This window comes from Gadus macrocephalus, chromosome 15 (genome assembly GCF_031168955.1).
Source record: "Gadus macrocephalus chromosome 15, ASM3116895v1".
In the NCBI taxonomy this organism is placed as follows: Eukaryota; Metazoa; Chordata; class Actinopteri; order Gadiformes; family Gadidae; genus Gadus; species Gadus macrocephalus.
The window spans coordinates 17,204,919-17,207,418 of record NC_082396.1 but is presented as its reverse complement, the minus strand read 5'-3'; the positions used below and the strand labels follow the sequence as shown (position 1 = coordinate 17,207,418).

General features: G+C 42.0%; 1 protein-coding gene across 1 annotated transcript in view; it reads left to right on the top strand.

Annotated features, from left to right (window-relative positions):
• The window catches only part of epas1b (endothelial PAS domain protein 1b), a 23,020-nt gene that overhangs the window by 3,561 nt on the left and 16,959 nt on the right, over positions 1-2,500 (top strand). Inside the window, exons 2-3 of the mRNA XM_060073942.1 lie at positions 1,411-1,556; positions 2,006-2,093. Of these exons, the coding sequence (XP_059929925.1) occupies positions 1,411-1,556; positions 2,006-2,093 (234 nt within the window). The remainder of the gene's footprint in view (positions 1-1,410; positions 1,557-2,005; positions 2,094-2,500) is intronic.

Genomic DNA, 2,500 nt, shown 5'->3' with positions numbered 1-2,500 from the left:
CACATCAGATAAGCACACAGAATGATCCTATACTTAGTTCAATTAAATTACATTCAATTCAATAACACTTTGACTCAACGCCTTATGATCTAAAAAGAACATCCAAATCAGTGGACAGTTTCATCTTGTTATGTGGATCATTTCAGCCATGGCACCAATTTGTCAAATAATTATGCTGGATGTTATACAATACTTTCTATAAACATCAACCTAACTTGTTTTATTAAAGTCAAGAAAAATGTTGATTACAATAAAAATATGAACTGAAGCAACCAGTTTGTCAACAAGAGGACATTTTTCCTTTGACCTTTTTGTTCTCTCTGTGCTCTACATGGGATGCCATCTGATGCAGACAAAAATAGAAAGGGAGGAATTGTGCTGGTACTACAGACTTGCCTTGTACTTGATAATTTTTTTCTAATATTCAGGGCACTTGCACAATCACTTAACACCACAATCGTCTAACAGTACTGCAGAGTAATCGTATCAGTGAAACTAGGCCAAAGGTGGTTCTTAAGTGTAGACCTTAGTGTCAGGGCTACAGGCTGCTCTGGCCACACTAACCCCTGTGGAAGGGAACAATCTCTGGCCCTGGCTCCCAACTCGAGTTCCAGGCTCCACTGGGGCCTTGAGGACATTGCTATCTTATCTCCGGGAAACACACTGGAGGACCCCAAACCCACCCACGCCCTCACACTCTTTGTTCAATGTGTACTAAACACACACACACACACGCAGACGCACACACACACACACACTGTAAACTGGTAAGCTGACTGTCTCGGTTTTCTCTCACGTGTCACCAGGCAGAGTGAGGTCTTGGCCGGTGTTCAAGAGCTTGGGTGTGTGAGCCAGGCCACCGACTATATCCAGGAGAAGGAGGATTGCATAACGTGGCACAACTATTGTTCATGGCAATAATACTACTTCAATTGTGGCTGTGTAGGCTTGAGAAATAATGAAACATTAGTGACTAATATTTGATTAATAAAAATAATGGATTTGCTTCACTTAAAATGTATTATTAGTTATAAAAGAGAGAAAGGTGAGATGTAATAATTAACATCACATACATATGATGACCTTAAAGGTCTGGGGGATTTGCACGGTATAAGCTTTAAATCGTTCTATCGTTATTCTATGTGATACAAATGAGCAAGTGTAGGGATTGTGTGATGTTTTCAGCAGTTTGGCGTCTCATGATGTTTTAATTCCTTGTTCATTCATTATATGATGTGCTTTTTAGGCAAGGCCAGAGAAAAGGCTATTATAACATACATATGCACATGCAAGCAAGCAAAATACAATTCACAAACAGGCTTTAGACGGAGATGGAGTAAGATGAAGAGAGTCGGACACATTGCATTTAGCATTAACACATAATCTCTCCCACTTTGTTCTCTCTCCCAGACAGCAGCATCGGTGACTGTGAGCCGGAGAAACAGATGGACAGCCTCTACCTGAAGTCTCTGGAGGGGTTTGTCACTGTGGTGACCTCCGATGGCGACATCGCCTTTCTGTCCGACAACATCAGCAAGTTTATGGGCCTCACACAGGTAGCACACTGACAAACACTCTTACAAAACGACTCTATTGCACATAGTCAACAAGATACTGCATTAAGTCAACAAGACACTACATTAGGTCGACAAGACACTGCACATGATCAACAAGACAGATTGTAAGAAAACACCTCCTCAATGCAATTTATGTATAGTGGCAGTATATATATATATATATAGTAATGATGGATAATTATGTAGACATAAATACACACACTGGTATGCAAACATTCAGACTGTGACGCACACACACACGGTCAATTGTTACTCATGCTGACTCGTGATTGTGTCATAGCCATAAATCCATAAACGTGTGTGTGTTTGTGTGTGTGTGTGTGTGTGTGTGTGTGTGTGTGTGTGTGTGTGTGTGTGTGTGTGTGTGTGTGTGTGTGCGTGTGCGTGTGCGTGTGTGTGTGTGTGTGTGTGTGCGTGCGTGCGTGCAGGTGGAGCTTACTGGTCACAGTATCTTTGATTTCACCCACCCTTGTGATCACGAGGAGATCAGGGACAACCTGAGCCTGAAGACGGCCGGTGAGTCCACACTGTCCCTCACGTTAACGCTGGGCCTGGCCATTTATTTGGTTATATTTGTGAAATACTGACAGCAATCAAAACATCACATGCTGTAAGGGGTGGGACGGTTTGACTGCGTAAAAAACGCAACAAAAAAACTCCAAAACGAACGCTCTAAAACATGGGTGCATTGAAGAATGCACGGGCTGTATCATAATCCCCCTCATCCACCACCTGCCCTCGCTCTCAACTCTATTTTACACTTCGAACTCCATAATATTTTTCTAAATTCAAACGTTCAAATTAGGTGTAGGGTGAAATCCATCTTTCCTTTTCCCCGTCCCATGTCCCCTGCTGTAAAGTAAACTCGCAAAACCTTTTTTCACCATTAACTTTATTTGAAGGTTTTTCTTCAGATGCCTTTT